Source organism: Heteronotia binoei, chromosome 12, assembly GCF_032191835.1.
Source record: "Heteronotia binoei isolate CCM8104 ecotype False Entrance Well chromosome 12, APGP_CSIRO_Hbin_v1, whole genome shotgun sequence".
NCBI lineage: Eukaryota > Metazoa > Chordata > Lepidosauria > Squamata > Gekkonidae > Heteronotia > Heteronotia binoei.
The window spans coordinates 13,498,254-13,516,714 of NC_083234.1; the positions used below are offsets into that span (position 1 = coordinate 13,498,254).

General features: G+C 49.5%; 1 protein-coding gene across 1 annotated transcript in view; it reads left to right on the forward strand.

Annotated features, from left to right (window-relative positions):
- The window catches only part of TECTA (tectorin alpha), a 232,242-nt gene that overhangs the window by 116,878 nt on the left and 96,903 nt on the right, over nt 1-18,461 (forward strand). Inside the window, 2 exon segments of the mRNA XM_060251812.1 lie at nt 5,940-6,077; nt 7,585-7,750. Coding sequence (XP_060107795.1) covers nt 5,940-6,077; nt 7,585-7,750 — 304 coding nt within the window.

Consider the following 18,461-nt stretch of genomic DNA (forward strand, 5'->3'; position numbering starts at 1 on the left):
GGGCTTCTAGTGTCCTGGCCCCACTGATGGACCTCCTGATGGCACCTGTGTGACACAGCGTGTTGGACTGGATGGGCCATTGGCCTGATCCAACATGACTTCTCTTATGTTCTTATGTTCTCTTATCTAGTATCAATGCTGAAAGGGCATTAAGTGATTACAACTCAGGGTTGCCAAATGCAGCCTGGGAAATTCCTGGAGATTTGAGGGGGGAGTTTGGGAAGGGATTTCACCTAAACTCTATGGTATACCATAGAATCTGCCCTCCAAAGCAAGCCATTTTCTCCAGAACTGGTCTCTGTAGTCTGGAGACTAGCTGAAATACTAGGACTCCAGTCCCCACTTGGAGGTTGGCAACCCTGTGCTATATCAATAAAAGTCACATGCATTAAATGGGTCTACCAAAACAGCAAATCAGTTCATCATTTTTTAAAAACTTCCTCTCTATTTGGGACTTACTTTCTTATGGGAATTATTTGACCGTTTCAAAACATAAGGACCTGGACACATTTTGACACTGTGGATTGTACTTCCAAAGCAAATATTTCTCTCCCTCCCTTTTTATGTATCTTGTTTAATTTTCAAATAACATTTATATTTTAAAAAAATATAACAAGGATCAGAGGCATCACTAGGGTGGGTTGCACCCTGGGGTGTAACTGATTCAAGTCACCCCCCCCCCATTGGGCATCACCCCTTTTGGAGGGCTGCGTCACCCCCTCCGCACACAACCCCGCCCACTTCACATGGCCCCTCCCTCATCCACCCTCTGGTCACATGACCAGGCCCCGTAATCCAAGATACCAGTTTCCCCCACTCACCCACACGCTTTTAGCTGAGCCGGCGGCAGCGCGGCCCCGGTTTCAGAATCCCGGCCAGCCCACACACAGCAGCAGCGTTCTAGTCCCAGGGCCAGCCCCTTCCTGTTGGGGGGGGGGTCATGGGTCAGTGCCTGGGGCCAATGAGAATGCTCTGGGGGAGGGCCGATGGCCCCGCCCTAGTGACGCCGCTGACAAGGATTAGCTCCTGTTCCTCTTGCCACAGAGAAGCTCTCGATGAGGGCTGATTCATACAACCCTGAAAGTGCACTGAAATGTGGGTTCGTGGCACGTGGGCTATGTGGGTACCAGATGGAGAAGCAAGTATACCATTTTGTTTCCACCAGTAAATTTTGTTCTTTTAATAGATAAGCATATGGAGCAGAGGTCCATCAGTGGCTATTAGCCACAGTGTATTTTTGGAGCACTCTATCTGGGGCAGTGATGCTCTGTATTCTTGGTGTGGGGGGGGGGCGGTCAACAATGGGAGGGCTTCTGGTGTCCTGGCCCCACTGGTGGACCTCCTGATGGCACCTGGGGTTTTTTTGGCCACTGGGTGACACAAAGTGTTGGACTGGATGGGCCATTGGCCTGATCCAACATGGCTTCTCTTATGTTCTTCAAAAAGAAACACCTAGTTGTATTCACAGGAAGTTTCTTTTGATCATAGAATCATAGAGCTGGAAGGGACCTCCAGGGTCATTGAGTCCAACCCCCCCTCCTCCCCCCTTCCCTGTACAATGCAGGAAATTCACAAATACTTCCCCACACACACACCAGTGATACCTGCTCCATGCTCAGAAGGTGCATGGAGCATTCTATGGTATCTCTATCTTGATGGTTGCCTCATCAAATAATTTCTTGCTTGTGGGAATGAATGTCAGCTGAGTTCTGCTGCTGGGACTTTCTTATCACTTAAAGCCAACTTGTACAAAAAAAACCTTTTAGGTAATACCTTGTTTTTACTGCATTTCCCCCCCCCCCTTTTGTAATCCAGTTCTTGTATTGCTATATGATGCAGATTTTATTACCTCTGATACAGATTTTGTTACATTAAAATTTTGCAATCCATCTTCAGTCATATTAAGAAAGGTAGCTTACAAATCCACCCACCCACCCACCCACCCACCCATCCATCCATCCATCCATCCATCCATCCACCCACCCACCCATCCATCCATCCATCCATCCATCCATCCATCCATCCATCCATCCATCCATCCATCCATCCATCCATCCATCCATCCATCCATCCATCAATGAGTGTGACATCATGCATGTGCAAAATCAGTCCTTTTGTTCCACTGGTTGGCACAGAACTAGATTTCTCATCTTCAGTGAAACAGGCAGAACCTGTTCTGTCTGGCTTGGTGTCAGGGGGTGTACCCTAATATGCAAATAAGTTCCTGCAGGGCTTTTGCGACAAAAAGTCCTTCATGAAACAATGGTGACATCAGGGGTGTAGCCTAATATGCAAATGAGTTCCTGCTAGGCCTTTACTACAAAAAAAAATCCCTGGCAACAGGAATATTCATACTAGATCAGCAGCTTCCTACTTGGACTCAGCTGTTGTAAGGTGATCAGGCAGATTTATGGAGGACAGGTTGATCAGTGGCTACTAGCCATGGTGGCTGAGGGGAAGCCCCATGCTCAGAGGCAGTCAGCCCTCTGTGCCCCAAAGCCAGAAGACAACATCAGAGGAAGGCCTCAGTCTCTGTGCCCTGTTGTTGGCTGTCCAGAGGAAGTGGTTGGCCATTGTGTGGGACAGGAGGGTGGACCCGATGGGCACTGGTCTGATCCAGCAGGGCTCTCCTTGTTTTCTTGTTATGTTCTTATGAATGTATGGACATTTTTTCTCTCCAAAAACTGACTCAAGGAGTGGAATTTTCACAAGACGTGATATTGTACACAAGCCATCACTTACAGGAACATGCCAGTTCGGTGTAGTGGTTAAGTGCGCGGACTCTTATCTGGGAGAACCGGGTTTGATTCCCACTCCTCCACTTGCAGCTGCTGGAATGGCCTTGGGTCAGCCATAGCTCTCTTATCTGGGAGAACCAGGTTTGATTCCCCCTCTTCCACTTGCACCTTCTGGAATGGCCTTGGGTCAGCCATAGCTCTCTTATCTGGGAGAACCAGGTTTGATTCCCCCTCTTCCACTTGCACCTTCTGGAATGGCCTTGGGTCAGCCATAGCTCTCTTATCTGGGAGAACCGGGTTTGATTCCCCACTCCTCCACTTGCAGCTGCTGGAATGGCCTTGGGTCAGCCATAGCTCTCTTATCTGGGAGAACAGGGTTTGATTCCCACTCCTCCACTTGCACCTGCTGGGATGGCCTTGGGTCAGCCATGGCTCTCTTATCTGGGAGAACCAGGTTTGATTCCCCACCCCTCCACTTGCAGCTGCTGGAATGGCCTTGGGTCAGCCATAGCTCTCTTATCTGGGAGAACCGGGTTTGATTCCCCACCCCTCCACTTGCAGCTGCTGGAATGGCCTTGGGTCAGCCATGGCTCTCTTATCTGGGAGAACCGGGTTTGATCCCCACTCCTCCACTTGCACCTGCTGGAATGGCCTTGGGTCAGCCATGGCTCTCTTATCTGGGAAAACCAGGTTTGATTCCCCCCTCCTCCACTTGCACCTGCTGGCATGGCCTTCGGTCAGCCATAGCTCTCTTATCTGGGAGAACCAGGTTTGATTCCCGCCTCTTCCACTTGCACCTGCTGGGATGGCCTTGGGGCAGCCATAGCTCTCTTATCTGGGAGAACCGGGTTTGATTCCCCACCCCTCCACTTGCAGCTGCTGGAATGGCCTTGGGTCAGCCATAGCTCTCTTATCTGGGAGAACCGGGTTTGATTCCCCATTCCTCCACTTGCAGCTGCTGGAATGGCCTTGAGTCAGCCATAGCTCTCTTATCTGGGAGAACCGGGTTTGATTCCCCCCTCCTCCACTTGCAGCTGCTGGAATGGCCTTGGGTCAGCCATAGCTCTCTTATCTGGGAGAACCAGGTTTGATTCCCGCCTCTTCCACTTGCACCTGCTGGGATGGCCTTGGGGCAGCCATAGCTCTCTTATCTGGGAGAACCGGGTTTGATTCCCCACCCCTCCACTTGCAGCTGCTGGAATGGCCTTGGGTCAGCCATAGCTCTCTTATCTGGGAGAACCGGGTTTGATTCCCCATTCCTCCACTTGCAGCTGCTGGAATGGCCTTGAGTCAGCCATAGCTCTCTTATCTGGGAGAACCGGGTTTGATTCCCCCTCCTCCACTTGCAGCTGCTGGAATGGCCTTGGGTCAGCCATAGCTCTCTTATCTGGGAGAACCGGGCTTGATTCCCCCCTCCTCCACTTGCAGCTGCTGGAATGGCCTTGGGTCAGCCATAGATCTCTTAACTGGGAGAACCGGGTTTGATTCCTCACTCCTCCACTTGCAGCTGCTGGAATGGCCTTGGGTCAGCCATAGATCTCTTATCTGGGAGAACCGGGTTTGATTCCCCACTCCTCCACTTGCAGCTGCTGGAATGGCCTTGGGTCAGCCATAACTCTCTTATCTGGGAGAACCGGGTTTGATTCCCAACTCCTCCACTTGCAGCTGCTGGGATGGCCTTGGGTCAGCCATAGCTCTCTTATCTGGGAGAACCGGGTTTGATTCCCAACTCCTCCACTTGCAGCTGCTGGGATGGCCTTGGGTCAGCCATAGCTCTCTTATCTGGGAGAACCGGGTTTGATTCCCGACTCCTCCACTTGCAGCTGCTGGAATGGCCTTAGGTCAGCCATAGCTCTCTTATCTGGGAGAACCGGGTTTGATTCCCCACTTCTCCACTTGCAGCTGCTGGAATGGCCTTGGGTCAGCCATAGCTCTGGCAGAGGTGTCCTTGAACGGGCAGCTTCTGTCAGAGCTCTCTCAGCCCCACCCACCTCACAGGGTGTCTGTTGTGGGGGAGGAAGATAAAGGATAAATTAAAACGGATAAAAGGAAGTACTTCTTCACCCAAAGGGTGATTAACGTGTGAAATTCACTTCCACAGGAGGTGGTGGCGGTTACAAGCATAGCCAGCTTCAAGAGGGGATTGGATAAAAATATGGAGCAGAGGTCCATCAGTGGCTATTAGCAACAGTATATATATATGTGTGCGTATACACACACAGACATATATTGGCCACTGTGTGACACAGAGTGTTGGACTGGATGGGCCATTGGCCTGATCCAACATGACTTCTCTTATGTTCTTATGAGATTGTGAGCCACTCTGAGATTTTGAGTGGATGGTGGGATGTAAATCTAATATCATAATCATTTGAACCAGGAAGGTGACCCAATAAGATAACATGGGAATGGATAACGATGCAGTAGTAGGGGAAAGGATGAAAGCGGGTATCTTGTGGATTTTCCATGCTTATTCAAGCACTGCCATCTATAGGAGATGGGAGGCATAAAAGCACAGATGAGATACCTGCATGGGAACGCGTAGCTATTGGCGTGTGGATGGATTCTCCAGCACGTAGTTTTGTGAAAATTCAGGAACAAACAGGAAATGGGAAGTTGACTGGGCATAATTGTAGTGGGGAGTGTCCTTACAACGGGATAGGAGAGAAAGGAAGGCTAATAAAACTGTAACTTTATGATGAGCGTTTTTGGAACTGTAGGAACACTTCACTCCATCTTACTTCCAACCGTTTACACGTCCGTTGGACTCTTGGGTTGCTGTTTTTAACCTTACCAGTAAAGGTGATGTTGGATTAATTAAAAATCCAAAACCTGCCATGGAATCTGATGAATCTGTATTGAATCAGCATTGCCTTGACATTCATAAATTACTCAGGTTTCTTTGCTAGGAGCAGCCTGAATTCTGTGATCAGTACTGGTTAGTTTTCTTAAGGTCTGAAAGGGTTGGGGAACCCCTAGCCTGGAACACGCTTCTTTGCTTTGCTTCCTTTGCCTTGCCTTTCACTCTCCCTTCCTGAGTTCCAGCCTGCATCTTCACCTGCCTTCTGCTTGTGTTGCCCTTGGCTTTCTTGGTCCAGCCACAAACTTGTCTGTTGGATGCTGCTATGCCACCATCTTGTCCTTTGGATGGCCGCGAGAAATGCTTATCGCTAACCAAGCCAGCCTTTCTCTTTTTGACAGGTGAACACCTTTCAGGCTGTCCTGACCACTGATGGGACCTCCTCCTTTGCCATGTTTAACTATGAGGAAATCCACTGGACCACAGGGACTGCGAGTGGAGGAGACCCTCTGACTGGTCTCGGTGGAGTGATGGCGCAGGTAAGATCTTAAACTCATCCCCTTGGCCCACCTCCTCACAGGACCATGTCAGTGTCTGGTGGCCACAGCAAAATCATTGCCTGGCCTGTCTCCCATCCGTGTTGTTCCTTAGTGGGGGTGGCCAAACTGATGCTCAGGAGCCACGTGTGTCTCTTTCACACCTATTGTATGGCTCTCAAAGCCCTCACAGCCACAATGGCTGGCTTGGAGAAGGCATTTGTTTCTTTAAATCACTTCTCCAAGCCCAGCCAATCACTTCTCTAAGGCAGCTTGGTGAGTGCATTTAAAGTTGCTTTCTTTCTACCTCTCCCTCCCCATCTTTGTTTTCCTTCCTTCCTTCCTTCCTTCCTTCCTTCCTTCCTTCCTTCCTTCCTTCCTTCCTTCCTTCCTTCCTTCCTTCCTTCCTTCCTTCCTCCCTCCCTCCCTCCCTCCCTCCCTCTCTTCCTTCTTTCCTTCCTTGTGTCTCTCAGACATCAGACATTCATGTCTTGCAGCTCTCAAACATCTGACATTTATTCTGTGTGGCTCTTATTTAAGCAACTTTGGCCACCCCTGGTCCATAGCGAGGTGGTCACACTGCCTTATACTGAGTCAGACCATTGGTCCATCAAGGTCAGTATTGCCTACCCTGATTGGCAGTGGTTTTCCAGTGTCCATTCACTGAGCATCGAGCCTGAGACCTTCTGCATACCAAGCAGATGCTCTGCCTTGACCCCTCCGCTGTGGTCACGCATGCATCCACCGGTAAGCACCGGGCTTGGCTTTTGGAACAATCCGGGGAGGGGGGGAAATATTCAAGAGGAAGCCCTAGGGGAAATGAAGCTAGCTTCATGTTGATGGGGGAAGGATTTCTGACCTTCCCCCTTCCACTCAAACAGACCATACTTGAGAGGAGGAGACATTGCTTCTTGTCCTCCATTCCTATACCAAACGCAGCTGTTGGATTGAAGAAAAAGGAAATGTAGACCAGTTCCCCCTAGGCTTGTTCCGGTGTTGGAGCCCTTTCCCCCCCCAGCGATTCCATCCCATTTCACACAAGCTGCTGCAGGGCTACATGTTGCTTGGCCTCTTTCCTGCGGCAAGCAGAAACTAGTTTTCAGAGGATCTTGCTTGTGCGGAAGCACTGGGGGGGGAGGGGGGAAGAGCTCCAGCATTAGAACAAGCCTCGTGGGGAAATCAGTCATAATGTACCTTCCCTTCTTCTCTGGACATGGAACTTGTGTTAAGTTGGGCACATGAGGCAGTACAAGGTTTTGCAAAGAAATCATGCTCCACTTTCAGCAGAGACTTGCGTGATGAATGGAGAAGCAGCAAGTTAGGAAGAAATAGGGGACTGGACATGTGGAAAGGAATTAAACTGTTTCTCCTTCCACTGCGCAACGAAGGGCTTTTAGTTAGGAATAAAAGAGAAACTGAAAGAGCGTCTACCATAATTCAGTGTTTTTGCTCCAACGCGGAGGACCGTTGCTGCATCTTCGGAGCCATTTGTGCCATTTCTGTCTTCTAGGCAGGCTTCAACGGTGGGAACAACACCAACTATTTTAGCATTCCTGGTTCCAGAACCACAGAAATCGTCAACATTGAAGAAACGACCAACGTCAACTTGCCCGGCCGTTGGGTCTTCCGAATTGATGGCAGAGAAATTGACCCAGCGAATGGATGCAGCGCCCGGGGTAAGCCACGCACAGTGTAGCTTCTCCTTTACCGCCTAGAATAGATCGATACATGCGGTACATGTGTCAAATTAACCCAGTTTTTAAACCTGTTTAACTAGTCGCCACTGAACATTCTGTAAACTGGAATGTAGAAGTTCCTACTCAGACGAAGCATCCTTAGAATTTCAAAGGTGCTTTCACACATGTTGAATAAGGCACTCACCATCCACTTTTGATGCTCTTTGCAACTGGATTTTACTGCGTGAAACAGCAAAATCTGCTTGCAAAAAATTGCTAAAGTGCATTGAAAGTAGGTAAGAGATAAGACAGGGTAAGGGACGATACACTTTTCTCTTTCTGATTTCATTTACATATGCAAGTATTTTTTTTGTATCATTGTGATTCTTTCATACCAACTTGCATATCGAGCAGGGGGTGGGATTGGACTAGATGGCCTGTATGCCCCCTTCCAACTCTGTGGTTCTGTGATTCATGTCAAGAATAGTTAGACTGATGTTAAATAAAAATTAGTGACCTTTGCTGGGATATGAGATTTCCCTTTGCCGCTTGGAATAAATACACTTCTCTTCAGTCAGAGGACTGTTAACCCTCTATTAACTGTTAGCCTAGAATTTATTTATTTATTTCGTACGTTTATAGCCCACCCTTTCCCGTGAAGGGCTCAGGGCAGATTCCAACAAGCTAAAACGTTAAAACCAACAATAAAACATCAAAATAGTTCAAACAATTAAACCAATACATTAAGTCAATCATTTAAGACAGCATGGATGCTATAAGCCAGGGGTGGCCAACGGTAGCTCTCCAGATGTTTTTTCCTTACAACTCCCATCAGCCCCAGCCATTGGCCATGCTGACTGGGGCTGATGGGAGTTGTAGGCAAAAAAAATCTGGAGAGCTACCGTTGGCCACCCCTGTTATAAGCACTTGGGGCGTAATTATCGTGGGCAGCCTAAGTTGCCCTAAGATGTCGACAGTATTGGCCCTAAACGAAGTGTCAGTCATTGCTGGGAGGCCCATTGGATGGTGTAGTAGAGTGAGGACGTCCGCTTGCCTCAACCATAGACCTGGCAGAACAGCTTCATTTTACAGGCCCTTTGGAATGGTAACAAATCCAGAAGGGCCCAAATCTCAGTAGGGATCTGATTCCACCAGGTTGGGGCCAGGGCCGAAAAGGCCCTGCTCCTGGTCGAGGCAAGCTGGATGTCCTTTGGGCCAAGGATGGTCAAAAGACGTCAGCTGGCCGATCGTAATGGCCTTCGGGGCTCATATAGGGAGAGACGGCCCTACAGATATGCATTTCTCTTTTAGAACAATGTATCAGAATATTGGGGGGGGGGGTGTTGTATTGACATACTCGAGTGGTCCCTTTTTGAGCCGGGTGGATTGTCCTTCAGGACGGGGTAAGTGTGGGGCAGGGGCGGGCGGCAGATGTTGCAGTCTGGCTGGTTTATTTGGGTCGACTTCAGAGGCGTCTGTGAGTCGGCCCAAAGTGCCCATCTGTAATCAGCCGTAGAGTCACAAGAGTTGGTTTCTATGATTCTAGTGTAGAATGTCAGTTTGGGGACAGAATTAAACTAGGATTAAAGGTCTAGTGCGAAACTGGTCATACAGTAATAGCTTGCCATCGCCTGCCTCTACATAGTTACTCTGGGCTTCCTTGGAAGTCCCACATCCAAGAACTAACCAGGGGTGGTCTTGCTTCGCTTCCAAGCTCTGACGAGATTGGTCTAGCCTGGACCATCCAGGTCAGGGTGACAACAACATACACAGGGCTTTTTTTGTAGCAGGAACTCCTTTGTATATTAGGCCACACACCCCTGAGGTACAGGGCTCTTAGTACAGGGTCTACTGTAAGCTCCAGGAGGATTGGCTGCATCAGGGGTGTGTGGCCTAATATGCAAAGGAGGTCCTGCTAGAATTCCTTACAGGGCTCTTCATACAGGGCCTACTGTAAGCTCCAGGAAGATTGGCTGCATCAGGGGTGTGTGGCCTAATATGCAAAGGAGTTCCTGCTACAAAAGAAGTCCTGAATGTACAAAACCGGAAAGAACTGGAAAAGGGTATATCCGTACACCCCTCCTTGGTGTCTTTCCGGGCTGGCTTTCTTGAGTGAATTCTGGGAACTGGATTCAAGAGAGGATTCTGGAAGCTGGAGGTGTAAGCCACAACAGTTTGTGGCTTCTCATCAACACTCATTAATGTTGTTTTGTTGTTGTTGTTAGCAATATTAATTAGCACAAAGTGCTTCGCAGCCATTAACACACAAAATAGTGCAGGGCAAAAGACACCTAAGAGCTTTTCCGCATTAAAAATCAATCACATTTAATATCTGTAATCTGCCTTCTCCTGTCACTTCTGTTCTTATCTCTGGGAGAAACAATTAACAAATTGCAGGGAGGCTGCTGGGCCAGGAAACAAAGAACCTTGCGCTAGTTCAAGGCAAACAAATAAACTGTGGCATCTTTTGTGAGCCAGATTTTTGTGATCTGTAAAAGGGTTTTCTTAGCGGGCAGGTACTTACATGCACAAGCCATAGAGGGGAAAGTGCAGTTCACACATTGGAGACAGAAGGCCCAGAAAACAGAACCGATGGCAGTAGGGTGGACACAGGTCTATGGGGAGCACAGAACCGGTCTGAGAGCAGAGAACTTGCTCTCAGATAGAGATAACATGAGCCATTAAACTAACAAGAAAGACCATGTTAACTTTCATGGGGCACTTCTATTCTGTAGTGAGAAAGCCATGCCCAGTTGCATGGGGTGCAGAAAGTGCGTAGTGGTGACAAACGAGACAAACAGGAGGGGTTTTACCATTGTCTGCCTCTTTGTAGCAACCCTGGACTTCCTTGGTGGACTACCAGTTTTCTTGGTAGAGAGCCAGTTTGGTGTAGTGGTTAAGTGCGCAGACTCTTATCTGGGAGAACTGGGTTTGATTCCCCACTGCTCCACTTGCAGCTGCTGGAATGGCCTTGGGTCAGCCATAGTTCTCACAGAGCTGCCCTTGAAAGGGAAGCTTCTGGGAAAGCTCTCTCAGCCCCACCTACCTCACAGGGTGTCTGGTGCGGGGGAGGAAGTTAAAGGAGATTGTGAGCCACTCAGATGCCGAGATTCAGAGTGAAAGGCAGGGTCTAAAGCCAATATCATCATCATCTTCTTCTTTAGGGGGAGGTGTTTGTGAGTTTCCTGCATTGTGCAGGGGGTTGGACTAGATGACCCTAGAGGTCCCTTCCAACTCTATGATTCTATCCTTCTTCTCCTTCTTCTTCCATCCAACTATTAACCAAGGTCGACCCTGCTTAGCTTCTGAGATCTGACAAGATCAAGCTATCCTGTGCCATCTAAACCAGGGCCAGAGAAGGTGGATCCAGCAAACTTTTCCTCCCTGTCCCATAATGCTAGAACTTTGGAGAACCAATGAGGTTGACGAGCGAAAGTTTCAGGACAGACCAAAGGAAGTACTTCTTCACTCAATGAGTCATTCAGTTAAGGAGTTCATTGCCAGCGAAGGTAGGGATAGCCACAACAGGCAAATACATGACTTTAACAGGGGATTATTCAAGGAGGAGAGGTGCATCAACATCTATGAGCCATGGTGAGTAGAGGGAAGCTCTCCATTCACAGGGAGTAAACCTTTGAAAAGTGGTGCCTTGGCCTGTGTGCCTTATTTGTTGGCCATCCAGCATAACTGGTTGTCCTCTATTGGTCCATGTGGACCACTGGTCCTATCCACCAGAGGTCTTCTGATGTCCTTATTTTCCTGTTGAGTTTTAGTCTGGCAGTTTGCTAATTCATTCAATTGGAGAAATGTCAACTGCGGGGTGACAGGATAGAGGTTTACACGATTATGCATGGGATGGAGAAAATAGAGAAAGAAGTACTTTCCTCCCTTTCTCACAATACAAGAACTCGTGGGCATTCAATGAAATTGCTGAGCAGTAAGGTTAGAATGGATAAAAGGAAGTACTTCTTCACCCAAAGGGTAATTAACATGTGGAATTCACTGCCACAGGAGGTGGCGGCGGCTACAAGCATAGCCAGCTTTAAGAGGAGATTGGATAAAAATATGGAGCAGAGGTCCATCAATGGCTATTATATATATATATCTCACAGCCACTGTGTGACACACAGTGTTGGACTGGATGGGCCATTGGCCTGATCCAACATGGCTTCTCTTATGTGACACAGAGTGTTGGACTGGATGGACTATTGGCCTGATCCAACATGGCTTCTCTTATGTTCTTATGTGACACAGAGTGTTGAACTGGAGGGGCCATTGGCCTGATCCAACACGGCTTCTCTTTTGTTCTTATGTGACACAGAGTGTTGAACTGGAGGGGCCATTGGCCTGATCCAACACGGCTTCTCTTATGTTCTTATGTGACACAGAGTGTTGAACTGGAGGGGGCCATTGCCCTGATCCAACACGGCTTCTCTTATGTTCTTATGTGACACAGAGTGTTGAAATGGAGGGGCCTTTGGCCTGATCCAACACGGCTTCTCTTATGTTCTTATGTGACACAGAGTGTTGGACTGGATGGGCCATTGGCCTGATCCAACACGCCTTCTCTTATGTTCTTATGTGACACAGAGTGTTGGACTGGATGGGCCATTGGCCTGATCCAACACGGCTTCTCTTATGTTCTTATGTGACACAGAGTGTTGGACTAGAGGGGCCATTGGCCTGATCCAACATGCCTTCTCTTATGTTCTTATGTGACACAGAGTGTTGGACTGGAGGGGCCATTGGCCTGATCCAACACGCCTTCTTTTATGTTCTTATGTGACACAGAGTGTTGGACTAGAGGGGCCATTGGCCTGATCCAACATGCCTTCTCTTATGTTCTTATGTGACACAGAGTGTTGGACTGGAGGGGCCACTGGCCTGATCCAACAGGGCTTCTCTTATGTTCTTATGTGACACAGAGTGTTGGACTGGATGGGCCACTGGCCTGATCCAACATGACTTCTCTTATGTTCTTATGTGACACAGAGTGTTGGACTGGAGGGGCCATTGGCCTGATCCAACAGGGCTTCTCTTATGTTCTTATGTGACACAGAGTGTTGGACTGGAGGGGCCACTGGCCTGATCCAACAGGGCTTCTCTTATGTTCTTATGTGACACAGAGTGTTGGACTGGAGGGGCCATTGGCCTGATCCAACATGGCTTCTCTTATGTTCTTATGTGACACAGAGTGTTGGACTGGATGGGCCATTGGCCTGATCCAACATGGCTTCTCTTATGTTCTTATGTGACACAGAGTGTTGGACTGGATGGGCCACTGGCCTGATCCAACAGGGCTTCTCTTATGTTCTTATGTGACACAGAGTGTTGGACTAGAGGGGCCATTGGCCTGATCCAACATGCCTTCTCTTATGTTCTTATGTGACACAGAGTGTTGGACTGGAGGGGCCACTGGCCTGATCCAACAGGGCTTCTCTTATGTTCTTATGTGACACAGAGTGTTGGACTGGATGGGCCACTGGCCTGATCCAACATGACTTCTCTTATGTTCTTATGTGACACAGAGTGTTGGACTGGAGGGGCCATTGGCCTGATCCAACAGGGCTTCTCTTATGTTCTTATGTGACACAGAGTGTTGGACTGGAGGGGCCACTGGCCTGATCCAACAGGGCTTCTCTTCTGTTCTTATGTGACACAGAGTGTTGGACTGGAGGGGCCACTGGCCTGATCCAACATGGCTTCTCTTCTGTTCTTATGTGACACAGAGTGTTGGACTGGAGGGGCCATTGGCCTGATCCAACATGGCTTCTCTTATGTTCTTATGTGACACAGAGTGTTGGACTGGATGGGCCATTGGCCTGATCCAACATGGCTTCTCTTCTGTTCTTATGTGACACAGAGTGTTGGACTGGATGGGCCATTGGCCTGACCCAGCACGGCTTCTCTTATGTTCTTATATGTTCTTATTCCAATCCAGTTGTTTCATTGAAATATAGTTGGGCGTTAATGAATGAACACCACCCCCCTTTCCCCCCCCAAAAAAGGAGCAGCATGTGTCATGTTCAGGGAGAGAATAAGGCAGTGAGCCAGTGAGGAGGGATCTGAGGTCTTTTTGACATCTGTAGTGTTCCTTAGAAACAGCCAGCAGGGCAACCATAAAGGAGCCGGGAAAGATTCTTAAGTGTAAAGCTGTTGCTGACAACCAAGATAGAGAGGTACGAAACAATGGTGATGTCCCGCCCAGCCCGGGCGGGGACTCCGCGGAGGAGACCCCCCGGCGCCTGCCAGCCGTTCCAAGCCCTCGTCGTCGCCCCAAGAGCCTTCCCCACCTCTCCAAGCCCCCGTGGCGGCCCTCACCTCGACTGACGGGGCGCCAGCAGCCACCCGAGCGGCGCCTCCCAGACGACGAGCCCGACTCCGAGTCCTCGAAGTCTGGCCAGGGCAAGACGCCGGGGAGCAAGAGGGAGAAGCTGAGCCCAGCACCGGGCCAGGAGGAGGAGAGCCGTTCGTCTCGTCGCAGCGCGAGACGCCCCATTGCAGCACGCAGCCGAGGGCTAGGACGCCCGAGGCACGCCCAGTCAGCCCAGCCCTGGCTCGCCTCTCCCGGGCGTCTGGGGCTTTGAAGGGGGGAGGAGCCAGAGAGGGGCAGGACCCGGGAAGGGGGAAGGTTGGGTCGGGAAGCATAAAAGGAGGGAGGGAGGAGGTCGCTGAGGAAGCTGGCTGATGCTCAAAGAGGCTGCCTCGCGAGAGAGAGGGACAGGAGCCGCAGCCCAGCCAGGAGGGGAACGGGGGCCTGAGGTGAAGTAACCCAGCGCCCACCCCCCTGTTTCTGAGACCTCCGGGGAACGCCCCAGAGTGCCCGGGAGGGGCAACGGCGACACCGGGAGACCGGGAGGGGTACCGAAGACCCGACAGGTGATGTCAGGGGTGTGTGGCCTAATATGCAAATGAGTTCCTGCTGGGCTTTTCTACAAAAAAAAGCCCTGGATAATTCATACTATAGTGTTCCCCTTTACCATGTATAGATGTGAAAGTTGGACAGTGAAGAAAGCCGACAGGAAGAAAGCAGATTCATTTGAAATGTGGTGCTGGAAGAGAGTTTTATGGATACCATGGAGCACCAAAAAGACAAATAAGTGGGGTTCTAGATCTAACCAAGCCTGAACTCTCCCTAGAAGCTAAAAATACTTAACTATTGCATTTTGGTCGCATTTTGAGAAGACAAGAGACCCAGGAAAGGAGAAGCACGCTAGGGAAAGTTGAAGGCGGCAGGAGAAGAGGAGGACCCCACGAGATGGATTAGACTTGCTCAAGGAAACCACGACCCTCAGTTTGCAAGACCTGAGCAAAGCTCTTAATGATCAGATGTTTTGGAAGTAATTAATTCATGGGTCACCGTAAGTCAGAAGCAACTTAATGGAACTTCGCAGAGAGAGAGAGAGAGAGCGCAGCCACAGGGTGGGAAAGAACTGGGGTGGGGTAGGGTGCAGAGCTAATGACAGGTGTGCTGACCTCCATTTTAGACATGAATCCTCCCTGCTTTATAACATTTGGTTTTTAGGGGGTTGCCAAACACCTCCCTATGTCTACATTGCAAGTGGACATTTCCATTGTCTAGATAATTTTCTCCCGTGGGCCTGAAATTTGGGAAGGAGGAGGGCTTTTGTGAGCAGGAACACAGTTCTGGCTGGCTTGGCATCAGGGGGTGTGGCCTAATATGCCAATGAGTTCCTGCTGGCTTTTCCTATAAAAAAGCCCTGTGTGAAACAATGGCGATGTGAGGGGATGCAGCCCAAAGCTTTTTTTGAGCAGGAACACGCAGGAACGCAGTTCTGGCTGGCATGGTGTCAGGGGGTGTGGCTTGATATGCAAATGAGGTCCTTCCGGGCTTTCTCTACCAAAAGCCCTGCGCTAACCAATGGTGATGTCAGGGGGTGTGGTCTAAAATGCAAATGAGTTCCTGCTGGGCTTTGTCCACACACTCAAAAAGCCGTGGGAAAGGAGGATCCCGTGAGAGGCACGATCCCTGCAGATTCACTCCCAGTGGGTCCTGGAGCAGGAAGCTGTAGTGAGAATTATGTGTTTCCTACTGAAACCATTGGAAACAAATCCCTGAAAAACCGTAGAGTAGTACCACAGAGTCCGCTTGCGGAGTGGGCGGCATATCTAAAGTAATAAATAAATAATAATAAATAATAAATAGAGTAGTACAGAGAAAAAGAATAAATGTGTTAAAAGACCCAAATGAAAGGAAACCACCATTTTCTGTGCTCATCTCTATAGTTTCGTGCTGGGTCGTCCCTTTTGAAAGCTTTTCCGTCACAGACTTTTGAAGGTCTGTAGCAGAATGCCCCGAGAGATCAAATTATGCCCATTATTTGCATTTAGCTGAGCAAACGTATGGGCGACGAGCTTGTAATCTGCAATTAACAGAGCCATGGAAAGAGAGCCTTTGTTCTCTTCGGGGCCACCCCTCTTCTGATTTAAAGAACCTCTCCTATTAAGTTTCAAAAATTCCGGTCCTGATATGGGATTCTATTAACCTTCTGCTTAACGAACGAAACACTCCGCTGATAACAAGCCAGAAGTCTTGCCGGTTTATTCTGGCAGAAATGCCATCTGAGTCAAAAGACACTTCAGCTGGATCTCAATTTTTTCGACTTGCGAATTATGGAGCAGAGATGTCTCCAGGCACATACACACACACACCAGTGCCAGTTCCAGTGTGACATTTGTATGAGCATCAATGAAACCATGACACTGTCTGGGGCAGTGATGCTGTGTATTCTTGTTCCTTGGGGGGGCACAGTGGGAGGGCTTCTAGTGTCCTGGCCCCACTGATGGACCTCCTGCTGGCCCCTGTTTTCTTTGCCCACTGTGTGACACAGAGTGTTGGACTGGATGGGCCATGGGCCTGATCCAACATGGCATCTCTTATGTTCTTATAGATGGAACACTCTGTCTGGGGCAGTGATGCTCTGTATTCTTGGTGCTTGGGGGGGGCACAGTGGGAGGGCTTCTAGTGTTCTGGCCCCACTGGTGGACCTCCTGATGGCACCTGGGGGTTTTTTGGCCACTGTGTGACACAGAGTGTTGGACTGGATGGGCCATTAGCCTGATCAAAGATGGCTTCTCTTATGTTCTTATGCATGGGATAGAGAAAGAAATCCTTTTCTCTCTTTCTCACAACACAAGAACTCCTGGGCAACAGGCCCATAGCCACAGGGTGGGGGGGGACACGGCCCCTCTATTAAAAACCCCTCCCCCCTGTATGGCCCCTCTGTTGGGCCTCCAGGTCTGCTGCCGATCAGCAAGGATGACATTTGCACTGAGGGCTCCTCACGAGCAGCCCTCAGTGCAAATGGGGCCATCTGGCCCCGCAGGCCCCCAACCAAATTTCTAACCTTGGGGGCCCCTCCACCCAGAATTTTCTGGCTACGGGCCCGGTGGGCACTCAATGAAATTGCTGAGCAGTCAGGTTGGAAGGGATAAAAGGAAGTCCTTCTTCGCCCAAAGGGTGATTAAAACACAGAATTCACTGCCACAGGAGGTGGTGGAGGCTGCCAGCATAGACAGCTTCAAGAGGGGATTGGATGAACATATGGAGCAGAGGTCCATCAGTGGCTATTAGCTACAGCTTATTGTTGGAACTCTGTCTGGGGCAAGTGATGCTCTGTATTCTTGGTACTTGGGTGGGGGGCAGCAGTGGGAGGACTTCTAGTGTCCTGGCCTCACTGGTGGACCTCCTGATGGCACCTGGTTATTTTTGGCCACTGTGTGACACAGAGTGTTGGACTGGATGGGCCATTGGCCTGATCCAACATGGCTTCTCTTATGTTCTTATGTGGCACAGAGTGTTGGACTGGATGGGCCATTGGCCTGATCCAAGATGGCTTCTCTTATGTTCTTATGTGACACAGAGTGTTGGACTGGATGGGCCATTGGCCTGATCCAACATGGCTTCTCTTATGTTCTTATGTGGCACAGAGTGTTGGACTGGATGGGCCATTGGCCTGATCCAAGATGGCTTCTCTTATGTTCTTATGTGACACAGAGTGTTGGACTGGATGGGCCATTGGCCTGATCCAACAGGGCTTCTCTTATGTTCTTATGTGACACAGAGTGTTGGACTGGATGGGCCACTGGCCTGATCCAGCATGGCTTCTCTTATGTTCTTATGTGACACAGAGTGTTGGACTGGATGGGCCATTGGCCTGATCCAACAGGGCTTCTCTTATGTTCTTATGTGATACAGAGTGTTGGACTGGATGGGCCACTGGCCTGATCCAGCATGGCTTCACTTATGTTCTTATGTGACACAGAGTGTTGGACTGGATGGGCCATTGGCCTGATCCAAGATGGCTTCTCTTATGTTCACAGCCATCTTTGTGATCCCCAGGGACTTGGCTCCCTAGAGATTATAGCATTAACAGTTTACATAAGGAAAGAAGTCCATGTCGACTTCCTTTAATTTTGGAGACCTTTTTCACGTCAGGAGGGAGTATTCAGGTCTCTGTCAGATGCCTGAAAACCTCAGGAACTGAAACGTATGTTAGGGCTGGTCAGTGCTGGACCATAAGCAATGGAGAGTTTAGGAAGACCTGAGAGTGGGTCAGGACAGGTGTTACGAGAAGCCTGCCCAAAGGGGAGAAGGGACCAGGATACAGGTAAGCAAGCAGATGAGAGATGCTGGCAGTTTGGGCAGAGAGCCCCCAGGCCAGGAGGGGAATAAACATGAATGCTGTCA